The sequence below is a fragment of the Phycodurus eques genome, chromosome 12 (assembly GCF_024500275.1).
Source record: "Phycodurus eques isolate BA_2022a chromosome 12, UOR_Pequ_1.1, whole genome shotgun sequence".
Lineage (NCBI taxonomy): Eukaryota > Metazoa > Chordata > Actinopteri > Syngnathiformes > Syngnathidae > Phycodurus > Phycodurus eques.
In genome coordinates, this window is record NC_084536.1 from 23,381,348 (window position 1) to 23,399,234 (window position 17,887).

The window sequence follows — 17,887 nt, forward strand, 5'->3', positions numbered from 1 at the left end:
TTTCAAGCCGCCATGTGATGTTCAGGGTCATGTTTCTAAGGACAATCCACAGACCCCATCTGGGGATCCTGATTTATCTCAAGTGCCCACCTGTTACCAGGATATTAAAGACGTTTTTTCCAAGTCCAAGGCCAAATCCCTTCCACCCCACAGACCTTATGACTGTGCTATTGACTTGCTGCCTGGAACCACACCCCCACGAGGCAGGTTGTTCTCTCTTTCAGGGCCGGAACACAAGGCCATGAAGGAGTACGTGGAGGAATCACTGGCAGCCGGCCTCATTCGCCCATCTTCATCCCCTGCGGGAGCAGGATTTTTCTTTGTGGACAAGAAAGACAAGACCCTGCGACCCTGTATCGATTACCGGGGTCTCAACGATATCACTGTAAAAAACAGGTACCCTCTTCCTCTCATCTCCACCGCCTTTGAGTTCCTGGAGGGAGCCAAGGTTTTCACCAAACTGGACTTAAGAAATGCATATCATCTAGTCAGAATAAGGGAGGGGGATGAATGGAAAACAGCATTTAACACACCAACAGGACATTATGAAGTATTTGGTAATGCCTTTTGGGCTTACTAACGCTCCAGCTGTTTTCCAGAACCTCGTCAATGATGTCCTGCGTGACATGCTGAATGTTTATGTTTTTGTTTATTTGGATGACATTTTGATTTTCTCCCCGGATGAGGAGACTCACATTATTCATGTCCGCTCTGTTTTGCAGCAGTTACTGCAGAACCAACTATATGTTAAGGCTGAGAAATGTGAGTTCCACAGGGCGTCAGTTTCTTTTCTGGGTTTTGTCCTGGCTCAAGGTGAAGTCAAAATGGACCCTTGCAAAGTCGATGCAGTAATTAATTGGCCTACTCCCACGTCACGCAAAGATGTACAAAGGTTCTTAGGGTTTGCAAACTTCTACAGAAAATTCATCAGGAATTTCAGTTCTATAGCCTCTCCTTTGCATGATCTTACCTCGCCACACAAACCTTTTGCATGGAACCCGCTTTGTCAGGCAGCGTTTCAAAAACTTAAGTCGAGCTTTACCTCCGCTCCCATCCTTACTTTGCCAGATCTCCAACAGCAGTTTGTAGTAGAGGTCGATGCGTCTGATGCCGGAATAGGAGCAGTGCTCTCCCAGAAATCTCTCAAGGATGATAAATTACATCCTTGTGCTTTTCTCTCCAAAAAACTGACCCCAGCTGAGAAAAATTATGACATTGGTGACCGTGAACTGCTGGCAGTCAAGGTGGCCTTGATGGAGTGGAGGCACTGGCTAGAGGGGGCACAGACTCCGTTTTTAGTATGGACAGATCACAAGAACCTTGAGTATATTAAGACTGCTAAAAGATTAAATGCGAGGCAGGCTAGATGGGCTCTGTTCTTTACTAGATTTAATTTCACGCTATCCTACCGACCTGGTTCTAAAAATGGTAAGCCAGATGCTTTGTCACGCATTTTCTCCGAAGAGAATTCTTTGTCCGACCCAAAGACTATTTTGCCCAAGTCATGTTTTATTTCCGCTTTTGTTTGGGACATTGAAACGGCGGTTAAAGGGGCTCTGAAAGACACTCCTAGCCCTGACAATTGCCCTGAAAACAGGCTTTATGTGGTTCCGACCTTAAGGGGAAGAGTCATCCACTGGGCTCACACGAACCGCACTGTATGTCACCCAGGCATTGCCAAGACTCAATCAGTGGTCGAACAGCGCTTTTGGTGGCCTAATATTAGGAGGGATGTTATTGATTATGTCAATGCTTGCCAGGTATGTGCTGCCAACAAGCCCTCTCATCAACGTCCTTCTGGGGAGTTGCGACCCCTGCCAATACCACAACGTCCTTGGTCAGACATTTCCGTAGACTTTGTGACAGGATTACCGGCCTCTAAAGGCAATACCACCATTCTTACAGTTGTTGACAGGTTCTCTAAGATGGCACACTTCATTGCACTTCCAAAACTCCCCTCAGCTAAAGACACTGCCGAGCTGATGATTAATCAGGTTTTTAAGTTCCATGGTTTCCCCAAGAATGTGGTGTCTGATAGGGGTCCCCAATTCATTTCGCAATTTTGGAAGGAGTTTTGCAATCTCATAGGTGCTACCGTCAGTCTGTCATCTGGGTTTCAATATCTGGTGGACTGGGAGGGCTATGGGCCTGAGGAACGTTCATGGGTACCGTCTGCGTTTATCATGGATGATTCGCTCATTCGGGACTTCCACGTTGCGCATCCAGGGGCCCCAGGGCCGTCTGGGGCCGGCCGTTAAGGGGGGGGTACTGTCATGTGTGTGTGTGTGTGTGTGTGTGTGTGTGTGTGTGCCAGGTTTTGTCTTCCTCTCTCGTTTCTCACACACCTGCTCCTGTGAGCATCTTCACCACCTGTGCCTCGTTCACCCTAATTACCTATTGTATTTAACCTCGTGTCTCATTCCCTCTCGTTGCCAGTTCGTTGTACCTTGTCGTCACGTTCCAGCATTCCTTGTCACAGACTCACAGTAAGACTTTGACCCTGTTCCGATTATCGACCTTGCCTCTTTGCCTCATGTTCTTGGATACTGTTGCCCTTCTTGGATTGCCTGCCCGTGTACCGACCTATGCCCGTCTATTAAACCTCTCTTTTTGGAAACTGTCCATTTGTTTTGGAGTCTTGCATTTTTGGGTCCTAGCCTCTGTTCCGTTCATGACAGGAACAGGACATTGACAGGCGGATCGGTGCATCTGCAGTGATGGAGACTTTGTATCGGTCCGTTGTGGTGAAGTAGGAGCAAAGCTGAAAGGCGAAGCTCTCAATTTACCGGTCAATCTACGTTCCTACCCTCACTATAGTCACAAGCTGTTGGTCGTGACCGAAAGAACAAGTTTCTGGAAACAAGCGGCTGAAATGAGTTTACTCCGCAGGGTGACTGGGCTCTCCCTTAAAGATTGGGTGAGAAGCTTGGTCATCTGCGAGGGGCTCAAAGTAGAGCCGGTGCTCCTCCACATTGAGAGGAGCCAGATGAGGTGGCTCGGGCATCTGATTAGGATGCCTCCTGGACGCCTCCCTGGTGAGGTGTTCTGGACATGTCCCACCGTGAGGAGACCCCAGGGATGACCCAGGACACGCTGGAAAGACTATGTCTCCAGGGTGGCCTGGGAACGCCTCAGGTTTCCCCCAGAAGAGCTGAATGAAGTGGCTGGGGAAAGGGAAGTCTGGGCTTCCCTGCTAAAGCTACTGTCCACACGACCCAACCTCGGATAAGCGGAAGAAAATGGATGGATGGATGGATTGATGGATGGATGGACATCAATGATACTTTGACGTGATAGTTTTGGGGAAAATGTATCGTCTTAAAAATTTGCTATCATTACGGGCTGAAAAATAATATATCGAGAGAGAACAAGAGCAATGGATAACACACAAAAAAAACTGTACAAATGTACAAATACAAATAAAAATCTGAAATATAGCAGGACTGCGACCGTCATATAGCGGACCATTACTGTAACTGTACTTCGTGATGATAAGTTGCAGGGACTCATTGTTCCAGGGCTGGGACTCATTGTTTCTAGACATGTGCATCCAGGGACTCACATAGTCTGAATTGTAAAATGATCTATGTCGTGACAATTCACTGTCATTATGATGCAATACAATGCCATTTCGCCTTTACTAAATTTCTGAAGCCACACACCATCTCCAACATTTTAATATTTATTATGCTTGACCGCCATTAATTATACTCTTGATCTCATGCACTCGAAAATGGCATCAAAAAACTGAAACGGCAGAATACATGTCAATTTGTTGAACAAAAATAGATTTAAATGGAGCAGCACTGTGAAATATGACACCTGCTCTTAATGGTTCTCAGCTTGTGTCGGTTTACTGCCGTAAAGATGATGGAAGGACATTCTTGTGGGTTGTCAGCATGACAGTCACATCTGACACCCTGACACCCAATGGGAGCAAAAATAATATTTAAATGTTTTGCAGTTTCACCTCATGTAGACCAAGGCCAGGGAAACATTAGACCCAGAGTATCAATCCATATTCCACCACTTATCCTGTTCAGGGTCATGGGTGAGATGGAGTGAGAGGATGCATACACCCTCGATTGGTCCACTGGTCCGTTACAGGCAGTGTTGGGCAGGCTACTTGGAAAATGTAGTGAGCTAAGGTACAAGCTATTCTACATTAAATGCTGCTTAACTACATTGAAGCTACCCACAAGAGAACTGTAGCTAGCTAAGCTCCAATAAAATGACAAAAGTGGCTATACAGAGCTACTTCAGATGGGTGGAGCCTCTAAAATAAAAATCAAATTTCCAAATTTTGTAATTGTATTTGTAATACCATTAGGGTATAAATAAACACTGAATTCAAATCTGATGGACAATCATGCTTCTTACTATCACAGCAATATCAATGTTATAAATTAAGTGTATTTTTTATCTGGGGCCCATGGTTCAACGGTGCTTTGGGTGGCTTTCAGTGTGTCATCGCCAGATGTGGTTATTCAGCTGGCCTGGCACACATTGTCACTAAAGTTAAAGTACTACACACTCAACTGACATTGAAATAACCTTTTATGGACAGTTTCACATTGTACAGATTGCATTTGCTGCGTTTGTGTACTCAGAATATTGAACCCCAAAGCGCAGCCACACAAAATGTTATTTAAACAATGGAGCACAACTACGTGAGCAAGGAAAATATACACAATTAAAAAACGTATAAGTGTGTGTGTGTGTGTGTGTATATATATATATATATACACACACATATATTAGTGGTGTCACGATTCATTCATTAGATCAATGTATCGATTTATATTCCGGTGGCACGGTGAACATCTGCCTCACAGTTCTGAGGACCGGGGTTAAAATCTGGCTGCCCCTGTGTGAAGTTTGCATGTTCTTCCCTTGCCTGCATGGGTTTCCCCCGGGTACTCCGGTTTCCTCCCACATCTCCAAATCATGCATGGTAGGTTAATTGAAGACTCTAAATTGCCCGTAGGTGTAAATGTGTGTGTCTTTTTTTTTATGGCTGGTGACGTGGTTACAGTTTTACCAAGGTCAGTTCTTTTTGGGGAAATCTAGCAGTCATTGCTACCTGTTCTGGTGTTAGTCACCTCTGGTGACTGTGTGGCATTTTGTGAGCTGTCGATTAGTAGATGGATGTCCACATAGTTTCTCCTCAAAGCTGTTTCACGATCTGTCTTGATGATGCAAGGTCTGGGTGTGAATTCCAGCTGAACCAGTCCCCTTTCCAGTTGAGTAGCACAGAAGGCGAACTCTGTCCCCCCGTTGGTTTTATCAGGTCTTTATGTACGAACATGTTAGTTCCATTACGACATCCAATCAACATCTGACCTGGTGAGGCACCAATAGGCAGTGGTGCGCTCCTGCAGATCAATAAAGTTGTCTGAAAACCTCTTTTCCTTTGTGAGCCTTTTTTATTAGTCCTTTCATGATATTAACTGAGCTTTCTGCAAGTCCATTTGACCTGGGGAAGTTTGGGCTTGACTTTTTGTGGCAGAAACTCCACTTTATCACAAATTCTTCAACTCGAAGCTTGAAAACTGTAATATGTTATCTAAAAACAGTTCATTTTGGACTCTGTGTCTTGCAAATACAGTCTTCAGAAAACATATTTCACAAGAAGTTGTAGTATGAATGATGTCTGTGTTCATTCGTGGCCAAGAGTTGACTTCGCGTGTCCTCCATTTACATTTTTATTATCGTAGTTGTCCTTTTATTTTTTCTTTAGTTTAGTTTAGTTTTCTAACATTTCCTTGCTTATTGCAGGGAGTATTAAAAAGCTTGTTCCCTTTCAATATGATGCTGTCCACAACTGTCAGTTCTGTTGTACACATCCAATATTGCTGTATGTCTCTGTGTGTGTTCTCATGGTCATGTATGCCTTTCTCTTTTCCGATCTTGTTTGTTCTCTTTTCAGAGACAGGGAGGGATGACATTGACACTATCTACTATCATGTCCACATAAACCTGTATTTCAGCATTTTTTGTTTCGTCTGCAATATATGGCGAACGGGATGTCGATTATTGTAACGAGAGTAAAAGTATCGATCCTTCTTCACATAAATACTCAAGTCAAAGTGAAACGTATAGTGCATTTAAAGTACCCTGACAAGTACAGTGCCGAGAAATGTTATTGAGTAAATGTAACGGAGTAAATGTAGCGCGTTACTCTGCTTAAAATCTACTTCATGGTCGTGATGATTTGTTTTAATTTGAAACCCATGCTTTTGTTTTGAAACCACACCGGAAGCTGTCATAGTTTTATTGAGCTTCTTGGTTTCGGTTCATGTCAGCGTCAGAAACCGATATGACAGGTCTGTTGTGAAGTTTAAAAGCTCAAAATTTACTTCGTTAAGTCGTCGTGTTCTAATCACGGCCATTTTGTATATTTGAATTAGATTCAATGCAATTTTCCTCTTTACAGAAGGCCTCCGTGTTTAATCGCTTCCGGTGTATCTGTCATTTTATTTGCGAAATAGTTCTGATGTATTCGTATGGAGGATTATTATTGTTCTGTTTATATTACATTATAAGTTGCACTGTATTACATTAAATTGCTGACATGCAAGTCAAGATTGTTCGCACTGTGTTATGGCGTCGTAACGTCAGAACTATCAAACAAGAGTTCCTCATGTTACTTGTACTGTACTCTAGTTTTTCAGCGCAGTGTGTTTGTGTTCCAACATAATTTTTTTGTGCATTAACGTACTAGTTTGTGGGAAAATGTCTGGTAAATGTGGTGAATTTGTTCTTGCTTGATGATGCAAAAGAAATGCAGATATATGCCCATGTGTTGTTATGTTTAGTCTCTTTTAGCAAATATGGGGAAATAATATTCATTTGAGTCTGCGGTGCTGTCTATTTCTAGTTGAATTATTAAACACTTTAAAAAAAATCGTTCCTGTTTTTGGTTTATTCGAATAGATTCACTGTAATGTTTTGCAAATAATTATAATATTTATAATAATATCCTGCGTGGCCCCCTAATTTAATATTATTGCATTGATAAAAATGCAAGTGGTCATATTTACTTTGGAGTGTCATCTTTCTACAGATATGGCTGTGTTCGACAAGTGCTCTGTGCTTTTGGACCTGAAAAACTTGCCGTTGAAGGAGAGGAAGAGTCTGAAGTTGTCCGTGACGGAAAATGGAGGCAACCTTTGTTTCGTGGTCACAAAACAAGTAAGACTCCCTCCGACTGTTGTGCGTTTGTTTGCACAGGCTTTCTGTTTTTTTTTTTTTTTTTTTTTTTTTTTTTTACACGATAACCACATTACAATACAACACTCTCTCTTTTTGTAAGTTTTCAATTTCTCAAGAATTTTATCAACCACACACACAGCAAATATTCAGTGTGTTTCATTATAACTCCTCACTAATGAACTAGTTAGCGAGGAAGAGTTACAACATCATGAAGATAATGTTGTTTTGTGCAGCCACTGGATGCTAGAAAAAAAATCCAGGGGTCAAAATTATTTGTACTGGAAGACTAATAAGAAAACTGTCACTATTACGCCTCATTGTGCTGTTTCGCCTCATTGTGCTGTTTCCTTGGCAAATTGGGCCACCTTGCGCCACAAAAAAAGGTGACAGGAAAACATTCAAAGTCAGAGAGACACACACTATGGAATTTTAGAATGACTGGGATGACGATAGGATGAGTTTATTTGCCATATTTTCTCCCTATTTGTTGTCCGGCGACATAGTCCACTCCAAAAACAAACAAACAAACAAAAACATCTCCTTTTGCCCCTTGTGAAAATAATAGGTAGTGCTTTTTGGCTGTAATTACCTTTACCATTACCTCAGAGGCTGCCGCATGATGTGGTAGACTTTGTGTATCTTTACCACAACACACACCATTCTAGCCATCCATTTCCTATACGCCATATGCTCAGCGATAGTTGGAGCCTATCTGAGCTGACTTCGGGGAAAGACAGCCCACACCCTGGTCTGGTCGTCAGTCAATAACAGGGCACATATAGAGACGGACAACCATTTACACCTTGACTGAGTGGGTACTGCAGATAATCTGCCGGGGAAGTGAATCACGAAATCGACAGTGACTCATTACATTATATCTGGATCTTATATTTACATATAAGGATGGGAATGAGGATGGAGCCTGGCAGCTACATCCTCATTACCAATTTACTCACTATCTTTACTCTAAACGTGTCCAAACCATTCAGAGAAGAGAGTGATCACAGGACATTATATTTACATATATTTTATTATTTTCACATACATTGGTCCCTTGAGATAGGAGCCATTTATTGGCTGATTTTTTTTTTACTTTGAGAGGCTTCAAGCTGTTTTTTGCCTCTCTCAGCTGATGGTTACTGTTAAACTAAACATCAAAGAAAGAGAATTACACGTATATTTAAAGCAAGCACATGGGCTCTGCTACCTGATTGCTAACACAATGGAAAACTCCATGAAGACATTGGCTAATAATTAGCATCTATGTGGCGCTGTTGTTACCCTTAAAGCAATGGATATCTGTGTCATGAACGGAACAGAGGATAGGACCCAAAAATGCACGACTCCAAAACAAATGGACAGTTTCCAAAAAGAGAGGTTTAATAGACGGGCATAGGTCGGTACACAGGCAGGTAATCCAAGAAAGGCAACAGTATCCAAAAACATGAGGCAAAGAGGCAAGGTCGATATCGGAACAGGTTCAAGTCTTACTGTGAGTCTGTGACGTGGAAACAAGGAATGCGACAACAAGGTACAACAAACTGGCAACGAGAGGGAATGAGACACGAGGTTAAATACAATAGGTAATTAGGGTGAACGAGGCACAGGTGGTGAAGATGCTCACAGGAGCAAGTGTGTGTGAAACGGGGGGGGGGGGGGGGGGACAAAACCCGGCACACACACACGACAGTACCCCCGGCACACACACGACAGTACCCCCCCCCCCCCCCCCCCTTAACAGAGGGCCCTGGGGCCCCTGGATGCGCAACGTGGAAGTCCCGAATGAGCGAATCATCCATGATAAACGCAGACGGTACCCATGAACGTTCCTCAGGCCCATAGCCCTCCCAGTCCACCAGATATTGAAACCCCCTCCCCCTCCGACGAGACGACAACAGCCGCTTCACAGAGAAGACAGGGCCACCATCCACAAACCGGGGGGGAGGAGGGGGCCTGGAAGGCGGGACCAGAGGAGACTCCCGGGCTGGCTTGAGTAGGCTGACGTGAAAAGCAGGGTGGACCCGCATCGACTTTTGGAGCTTCAGCTTCACGGTGACAGGGTTGATGATTTTTGTGATGGGGAAGGGCCCAACGAGTCTAGGAGCGAGCTTCTTGGACTCCACCCGGAGTGGAATATGTTTGGCCGAGAGCCAAACTCGCTGACCCACTTTGTAGTTCGGGGCCGGCGTCCTCCGACGGTCAGCAGCGGCTTTGTAGGACCGTCCCTGGCGCAGCAGCATCTGGCGGGCTCGCTCCCAGGTCCTCCTGCAGCGTCTCACCAAGGTTAATGCCGCTGGAACTGTGGACTCTGGGGCTATGGCAGGAAACCGAGATGGTTGGTAACCATCCACAACATGAAAAGGCGATAGACCAGTGGATGCAGAGGGGAGGGAATTGTTGGAGAATTCGACCCAAACCAGTTTCTGAGACCAGGATCGCGGCTCCTGTGAAGCGAGACATCAGAGCCCAGTCTCCAGGTCCCGGTTCAGCCTCTCGGTTTGGCCGTTGGTTTCAGGATGAAACCCAGATGACAGACTGACGGTAACACCTATGAGATTGCAAAACTCCTTCCAAAATTGCGAAATGAATTGGGGACCCCTATCAGACACCACATTCTTGGGGAAACCATGGAACTTGAAAACCTGATTAATCATTAGCTCGGCAGTGTCTTTAGCTGAGGGGAGTTTTGGAAGTGCAATGAAGTGTGCCATATTAGAGAACCTGTCAACAACTGTAAGAATGGCGGTATTGCCTTTAGAGGCCGGTAATCCTGTCACAAAGTCTACGGAAATGTCTGACCAAGGACGATGTATTGGCAGGGGTCGCAATTCCCCAGGAGGACGTTGAGTAAGTTTGCGTCAGAACCAGAGTCAATTAATACAGGTGTATGAATTTCTTGATCAGGAGAGCATAGTGTCACTTTAGGAAGAACCTGTGTAGGGTCTTCCTTAATGAAATTCAGACTCACCTCTTCCGTGCCCTTGCTACCGGCACCGGCAACTTTGACGTGACAGTTGCTCACGGAATGACCCAACTGACCGCAGTAGAAACACCACCCTTCCCTCAGCCGGCGTTGACGTTCCTCAGGGGAGAGACGGAACCTGCCCAGTTGCATGGGTTCATCTGTGGGGACGCTAGCCAGTGGGTTGAGACCAGAACCAGGGGATCTGCCTTCGTTTGGCTGGTCACCGAGGCTCGTCCTCCAAGTGAGCGGTGACGCAGCCCTCCGCCGATCTCCATCTAGCTCGCGATCCAAAAGCCTCTTGTCGATTTTTACGGCGAGAGCGATGAGAGTGTCCAAGTCGGTCGGCAGGTCTAGCGGGACTAAATGATCCTTGACCGCGGGGGATAGTCCTTGAAAAAAGGCATCAAGTAGCGCCCGACTATTCCAATGACTCTCAACTGTTAGAATGCGAAACTCAATCGCGTAATCTGACACCCTGCGCTTGCCTTGTTGTAAGGTGACAAGGGAGCAAGCTGCCTCACGATCTGGAGTGGAAAATTGAAAAATTTGCTCCATTGTCTTTACGAAAAAAGCCCATGAATGACACGCGGCGGAATTGCGGCTCCATTCAGCAGTAGCCCACGCCTCTGCACGACCAGTCAGGTGGGAAATGACAAAGCGATTTTTGCCCGCTCGGTGGGGAAGGCAGCTGCCTGCAGCTCAAAGTGGAGTTCGCACTGCGTGATGAACGGCTTAATGTTCCCAGAATTTCCAGAGAACCTCTCCGGTCGAGAGAGCTGTGGGCAGACAGCAGCGGAGGTGGCAGGTGGCTGCATGGTGACTACTTCACATGGAAATACTGTGGCGGTATTGGGTGTGGTGCCAACTGGTTCCTTCTCTTGAATAATTTTCACAAGAAGTTCAAACTGCGAGGCCACCTGTCTCATCATATTGTCCTGATGCCTTGACAGTCCTTCTAGATCAGAAAAAAGTCCGGCCCCCGGGCCAAATCCGGCCCGTGTTCATATTTCCACTGGCCCGAAGCCTCTGTCATAAAACCAATAATATGTGGCCCGGCAGTGCAAAATACACGCGCAATTTTATATTTCACCACAGGATGGCAGTAAACTTGTGGCTGAACTCTCGCGGGGCCGTTTTGCTCATGATCTGTTTTTTGCCCATTTCTAAAATGGCAACTGGAAGTAAGAAAAAGAAAGTTGATTGCGAGGGCCGACGTTTCCAGGACAAAATGGAAGTCTGAATATTTTTTCACTGAGTTTCGAAGCAACTGCGTCTGCCTAATTTGCCAAGAGACTGTGGCTGTGTTCAAGGAGTTCAATATAAAGAGGCACGACCAGACGGAACATGCGAATTACGACAAGCTAACTGGGAACGAACGCAGTGAAAAATTGAAGCAACTGGAAGCTGGTTTAACGGCACAGCAACACTTTTTCACAAACCTTTTACTGAGGGTGGATTTATTAAAGATTGTGTGATGAAAATGGTGGAGAACATTTGTCCTGAGAAAAAGCAACAGTTCGCCAATGTTTTCCTGGCTCGTAGCACTGTGTCACGAAGGAGCGAAGAAGTTTCTTCTGATATTAAGAGACAGTTGGACACAAAAGGAGTGGAGTTTGAATTTTTTTCGTGAGCCTGTGACGAAAGCACGGATGCATCCGACAGCGCTCAGTTACTGATTTTTTTTTTGAGAGGAGTGGACAGTGAAATGAACGTGCGTGAAGAGCTACTTGACCTCCAGAGCCTTCAGGACCAAACAAGAGGGAAAGATTTATTTGCTTCCGTTTGTTCCGCCGTACATGACATAAAATTAAAGTGGAATAAAATCACGGGGATTATTACGGATGGCGCACCTGCCATGGTTGGCGAGCACAGTGGATTATCAACCCGAGTGTGTCACAAAGAAAGCGAAGAAGGAGGTAAAGCTATAAAACTCCATTGTATTATTCGCCAAAAAGTTCGATGTGCCAAACCGTTTCCGTGGATCTCAGTGACGTTCCAGCCCACCTGCAGCTGGAGCTCATTGAGCTGCAGTGTGACACAGAGTGTCGCAGCCGGTACCAACAACTCCCTCTTGTCAACTTTTACCAGCAGCTGGATAAAGACAGGTTCCAAGAGATTCGTACATTTGCTAAGAAAATGTTGAGCTTGTTTGGCTCGACATACTTGTGTGAGAAGACATTCTCAGTCATGAACATGAATAAGAACAGCGTGAGGACAAGACTAAGTGACTCCCACCTGCGTGACATCTTGCACATTAAAACCACCGCTTTTGAGCCAGACCTGCCCCATTTACTGCAGTCGAGATCTCAGTATCCCCCTTCACATGAATGCAAACATGTTGTTTGTTGATTCTGATGAATAAAGTTTGAGTCAAATTTCATAAAAATACTTTATTTTGCATTTCATTAATTTTTATTTTAACCTTCATTTATCCAGGTCAGGCAGTTATAAGATCTACCTAGCAGCAGACAGCATAGTAAAATAAAAAATACAAAAAAGCATTTCCCTCGTCGGTAGCATGTAAAATTAATGCTGTCTCATCCTGCTTCGAGAGGCGTTGACCCTGCGCTTGGAGGGCTTTGCGCACCGGGTCGGAGTCTGCTGGGTCCATGTTATGGCCAGTTCGTTCTGTCATGAACGGAACAGAGGATAGAACCCAAAAATGCACGACTCCAAAACAAATGGACAGTTTCCAAAAAGAAAGGTTTAATCGACGGGCATAGGTCGGTACACAGGCAGGCAATCCAAGAAAGGCAACAGTATCCAAAAACATGAGGCAAAGAGGCAAGGTCGATAATCGGAACAGGGTCAAGTCTTACTGTGAGTCTGTGAAACACAAAGACAAAACCCGGCACACACACACATGACATCTGAACACAAACGTTGCTCGAACACCCCTGGTATTTGTTTTTGTGTAAAGCGACTTCGGGTATCAGGAAAAGCTCTATATAAGTCCCATCTATTATTATTATTATTATTTTTTTTTTTTTTAGTATTATTATTATTATTAGTAGTAGTAGTAGTATTATCACATGTAGACAGACCATATAAAAATACTGACAAGCATATATTCTTAATCATTTGTGAAGAATGACTAATAGTGCTGTTCTGATGAGCTGAGGGGAGTTGAGACATCGCTGTATATCCATCTGTCTGCCTTATATTGCTCCAGGTGGCCAAATACACACACCAGAATGAGCAGCACAATTGAAGGGGAAAGTGTGACACAAGCTGTTTATTTTTTGTAATTGTATTTAATAATGTCATTACTGTATGTTTTATAAAGTATTATATAGAAGGCTAATTCTCTAATTTAAAAACACATTACACATTTTTGGCCAGCGGAGGCTGGAACGGATTAATGGGATTTCTATTCATTCAGTAGGGAAAAGATTAGTGAAAGATTCGTGGTTTGAGTTACAAGCGTGGTACAGGAACAAATTAAACTTGTATCTCAAGGTACCACTGTATTGTGGTAATTATGTGAATTATATATAATTTCTTATTTTGAAGAACTAATTATAAAAACAAAAGTACAGTATATCACATTTAATATTGCAAACATTTCTTGACGACCCCCAGTTACCTCACAATTTTTTATTTTATTATCTATTATTATTTTTTTTTTTTACAGTAGCCTTTATTAATAGCCTAACTTTAATCCCCAAACATCCATCCATCCAGTTTACAAACCGCTTATCCTCACTAGAGTCGCGGGTGTGCTGGCGCTTATTGTATCTCAGCCGACCGGGCGAGAGGCGGTCTACACACTGCCAGCCAATCACAGGGCACATACAGTATAAACAAACAACCATTCACACTCACATCCATACCTACAGACAATTTAGAGTCTTCAGGTGACCTACCATGCATGTTTTTGAAATGTGGGAGGAAACCGGAGTACCTGGAGAAAAGACACACAGGCACGGTGAGAACATGCAAACTCTACACTGGGAGGCTGGATTTGAACTCAGGACCTCAGAACTGTGAGACAGATGTGATAACCAGTCGTCCACCGTGACACCTAATCCCAAAACAATTTTATATAAATTCACACTTATTTTTACAATATTACTCTTAAAAGTAAATGGCCTCCAGATGATTTGTGGCGTAGAGACTCTAAACTTTCAGTATCAACCCGGGCTTCCCCGACATGCAGTGCTTGTCTCTCAATCGAGATGTATTGCTTTCACATACCTTGGGTCAATTTCCTGTTTAGACTGGTTTGGCGCCAACTTGTGGTATCTTCGAGCATTATAGGAACCTTATAAAAACTCCAAACAGGTCTGTTTTCAGCGATTAATGGATAGTTTCCAAAAGAATGCAAATAGGAGAATTTGTGAACCGCGACTAGGTGGGGGATTACTGTACACAAGATAACTACGGCAATCATTTCCACTGCGAAAAATGGCTGACATCACCCAGCTAATCCGGAGTAACACATTGTTTTGAATGGGTAAAGAACCATATCAACTATTTGCTTCATTTGCAGTGCTCCTTCGTCGTGGTCAGCAACGTGTCACACCTAAGCTCCAACAGGCTGCGCAGCATCCACAGGTTCCAAACGCCAGTAGTGGGGCTGGAATATGTGCACAGCTGTCTGCAAAGAGGTGTCCTACAACCTGTAGAGGACTACAAGCTGGACGTGTCCTCCTTCGACACGTTCTCTCACATGCTTCCTCTCTCTTCAACTAAGCCAAGTCCATTCAAAGATCAAGGTAACATTTATTTCGCAACTGTCCATCCATCCATGGCAATTGAGAGCAGATTTTCACTTGCAATGCCGACCTAGCAGTAGACAGCACAGTAAAACAAAGCAAAATAAAAGCAAATAAAACCTTTTGTTGCAGCAAACTAGATTGAGTCATACCTCAAATCAAATGTGTTGACGAGGGCTTTCCAGATCTGCAATTCTTTTTGTCAATATGTAACAAAATAATTTTTGGCTTGAAAAGATCAACTCCTCTACGCAAATATGTAATTCAACACAAAATAATGTATATTCACGACATGTTTTTTTGAGAGCTTCTTACTGTGCAATATTTATCTGATGGTCTCCAAAAGTATGTCAATAGCCACTCAGCTGATATGTATTTGGTGCCTCTTGACCTTGACCTGTAGGAGGAGCCTCGACGTCAGAGTTCAGCAGTAACAAGGTAAAAAATGTGTTATAAACCATATCCAGTCATCCTTCAAATTGAAGTAAATACTTCGGACATTCCGCCGCCATTTGCTTTACGGAGACCTGGCTTTGCGACGCTGTACCCGATGGCGCCGTCATGCTTCCCGGCTTCCATCTTCACCGGGCAGACCGCGACATGGAATCATTGGGGAAAACAAAAGGTGGCGGGATATGCTTCTATATCAACGGAAAATGGTGTGCGGACGTCACGGAGCTCAGCACACACTGCAGCCCGCATTTGGAGTCGCTGTTTTTGAACTGTAAGCCATTCTAATCGCCGCGTGAGTTTGCATCATTCATTCTGGCTGGCGCGTACATTCCGCCTCAAGCTAACACGAAAGCCGAACTGCTAACGCTCGCCGAACAAGTCAACAAAATTGAAAAAAAAACACCCCGACTCACCCATCATTAACCTCGGGGACTTTAACAAAGCTAAACTCAACCACAAACTCCCTAAATACAAGCAGCACATCGACTGTCCTACCAGGGAAAATCACATTTTTGACCACTGCTATACTACGCTAAAAAACGCATACCGTGCTAATACCTCGTGCCACCCTGGGCTCATCTGATCACTGCTGAATTCACTTAATACCGACGTACAGGCAGGAACTTAAATGCGCAAAGCCTACAGTGAAAACAGTGAAAAAGTGGACCAATGAAGCAAAGATGGAACTTCAAAGCTGTTTAGACTGCACAGACTGAATTAGAAAATTCAGCTGGCAGCCTGGATGAATATACGGACACTGTTACATCCTATATCAGTTTCTGTGAAGATGTGTGTGTACCAACAAAGTCATTTCGCACATTCAACAACAACAAGCCGTGGTTCACTGCCAAACTTAAGCAGCTTTGCCAAGCCAAGGAGGACGCATATCACAGCGGGGACAGGGCCCTGTATAATCGAGCTCAAAACCAGCTGACTAAAGAAATTAACATTGCAAAGAGGAACTATGCAGCAAAGTTGGACAAACAGTTTAACGCTAACGACTCTAAATCAGTCTGGCATGCATTACAATCGCTGACTAATTACAAGCGACGATCCCCCCAAGCCGAGAACAATAGCACAGTAGCCAACGACTTGAATACCTTCTACTGCAGATTTGAAAAGGACACTTTCACAATAGATCTCTGGAACTGTGCGAAGCACCATCCTGTTTCAAACGTTCCACCATCATTCCAGTCCCCAAGAAACCTGCAATCTCGGGTCTAAATGACTACAGGCCTGTCGCCTTGACATCTGTGGTTATGAAGTCCTTTGAACGTCTCGTGCTGGACCACCTCAAGAGCGTCACAGGTCCCCTGCTGGACCCCCTGCAGTTTGCCTACCGAGCGAACAGGTCTGCGGATGATGACACTCACTGTAGTTGTCTCGCCACGCTGCACTATTTGCATATCTGTTGTTGACCAATACTGGCCACTCATGCCAGAGTACCATCTTCCCCATTTGCACACTGATTGAGGAGTATCTGCAAAATTTGCACAGTCAACATTGTCCCAGATTATTGCAGTACTCGTCACTTTAAACCTCATACACTCCTTGATGTCTCGGCGCCCTTTCCACAATGGTCATTGCACCGGACTATTGCAATATTAGTCATTCGAACTGCTCTCAGTGCTTGAGGACTCTGCATCTTTTTGCACAATTGTCAAAAAAAAAAATAAATGTACCGGCATTACCAGATAACTAGCAACCCTTTACTGCTCAGTGACTGTTTTTTTTTTTGTCAATGTCTTTATGTCTCCAAAGTGTTCTCTGTCAATTGACTGTCTGTTGTCGTACTAGAGTGGCTCCAACTACCGGAGACAAATTCCTTGTGTTTTTGTGGACATACTTGGCAAATAAAGATGATTCTGATTCTGATTTATATGTGCCCTGCGATTGGCTGGCGACCAGTCCAGGGTGTACTTCGCCTCTTGCCCAGAAATAGGTGGGATAGGCTCCAGCATGCCCGCGACCCTAGTGAGGATAAGTGGTATGGAATATGTCACATTTATGTTTGTTTGACGTAGGGCGGGGCGATTCATCGTTTCATTCAATATATCAAATTTTTTTGGGTCACGATTTAAAAAATGTCCTCCTCCTGTAGCCTGCTGATGTGCACTGTTTACACTAACGCCATGGTGGTGAACTAAAAGGAGCTACTTTACTAAAGAGGCATGGTTTTGTCAGTCATTTGGAATTGGTGCGGGTGTGCAGGGTCAGGCAATGAGCAACAAACAGTGTGCTGCAAAGTATGTTTAGAAAATGTTGAAACAAGGCAAGTAATACGACCAAATTATTTCAGTATTTAAACTGAGACATGCGGCAGCAAATGTTGCTCTGTACACGACACAGAAGGGTAAACTCCCGGTAAGAAATGGACAACATGAGTAGTATCATATCATTGTTTAACATACAGTCCCCTCCAAAAGTATTGGAACGGCAAGGGCAATTCCTTTGTTTTTGTTGTATATTGAAGACATTTGGGTTTCAGAACAAAAGATGAATATGAGACAAAAGTTCAGCGTTCCAACATTTATTT

General features: G+C 44.2%; 1 protein-coding gene across 8 annotated transcripts in view; it reads left to right on the plus strand.

The window, feature by feature from the left end:
• The first annotated feature begins 6,255 nt into the window (after positions 1 to 6,255).
• Positions 6,256 to 17,887, plus strand: part of parp4 (poly (ADP-ribose) polymerase family, member 4) — a 69,590-nt gene continuing 57,958 nt past the window's right edge. For 7 of the 8 annotated variants that reach the window (XM_061692077.1, XM_061692082.1, XM_061692079.1 and 4 more), the window contains exons 1-3: positions 6,256 to 6,326; positions 7,067 to 7,194; positions 14,673 to 14,898. In XM_061692077.1, coding sequence (XP_061548061.1) covers positions 6,299 to 6,326; positions 7,067 to 7,194; positions 14,673 to 14,898 — 382 coding nt within the window. In that variant the 5' untranslated portion in view covers positions 6,256 to 6,298. Of the gene's footprint in view, positions 6,327 to 7,066; positions 7,195 to 14,672; positions 14,899 to 15,307; positions 15,623 to 17,887 lie in introns of those variants that run through there. The other variant, XM_061692085.1, reaches the window with a different exon arrangement.